The sequence below is a fragment of the Mesitornis unicolor genome, unplaced genomic scaffold (assembly GCF_000695765.1).
Source record: "Mesitornis unicolor isolate BGI_N332 unplaced genomic scaffold, ASM69576v1 scaffold31366, whole genome shotgun sequence".
NCBI classification, from domain to species: Eukaryota; Metazoa; Chordata; class Aves; order Mesitornithiformes; family Mesitornithidae; genus Mesitornis; species Mesitornis unicolor.
This window is the reverse complement of record NW_010193473.1, coordinates 1,419-1,856: the sequence shown is the minus strand read 5'-3', so window position 1 is coordinate 1,856 and position 438 is coordinate 1,419. Positions and strand designations below refer to the sequence as shown.

Sequence of the window (438 nt, the reverse complement as noted above, 5' to 3'; positions counted from 1 at the left end):
TAGGGTCAGGGGATGTCGTTAGGGGGGCAGATAATGAGGGATCATTAAGGGCGGGAAATTCATGAAGTTTGGAGGCAAATACTGAGATGTCATTGGGGGGGGCAGATAATGAGGGGTCAACGGGGGCCAGATACTGGAGAGTCATTGGGGGGACAGATAATGAGGTTCAGGGGTGCAGATAATGAGGTGTCATTGAGGGGGTAATTACATGCAGGTAACGAGATTTGGGAGGCAGGTAATGAGGGGTCAAACATTAAAGGGGGCAGATAACGAGGTGTCACTAACAGGGTGGGGATAACAACCCCTGGACCCCCACCCTCTCACTTTGGGGGTCCCAGCACCCCAAGTGTCCCCAACCCCCCATACCTTCTCCTTGTCGCTGGCCTCTCTGGACACCAGGGAGCCCTTGGGGGGAACACAACAGCACCGTGAGGCCAT

General features: G+C 54.8%; 1 protein-coding gene across 1 annotated transcript in view; it reads right to left on the bottom strand.

Moving 5' to 3' along the window:
• Positions 1-438, bottom strand: part of LOC104542990 (phosphatidylinositol 5-phosphate 4-kinase type-2 gamma-like) — a gene marked incomplete at both ends in the record, with an annotated part of 2,059 nt that overhangs the window by 234 nt on the left and 1,387 nt on the right. Inside the window, one exon of the mRNA XM_010187472.1 lies at positions 367-405. Within this exon, the coding sequence (XP_010185774.1) occupies positions 367-405 (39 nt within the window). The remainder of the gene's footprint in view (positions 1-366; positions 406-438) is intronic.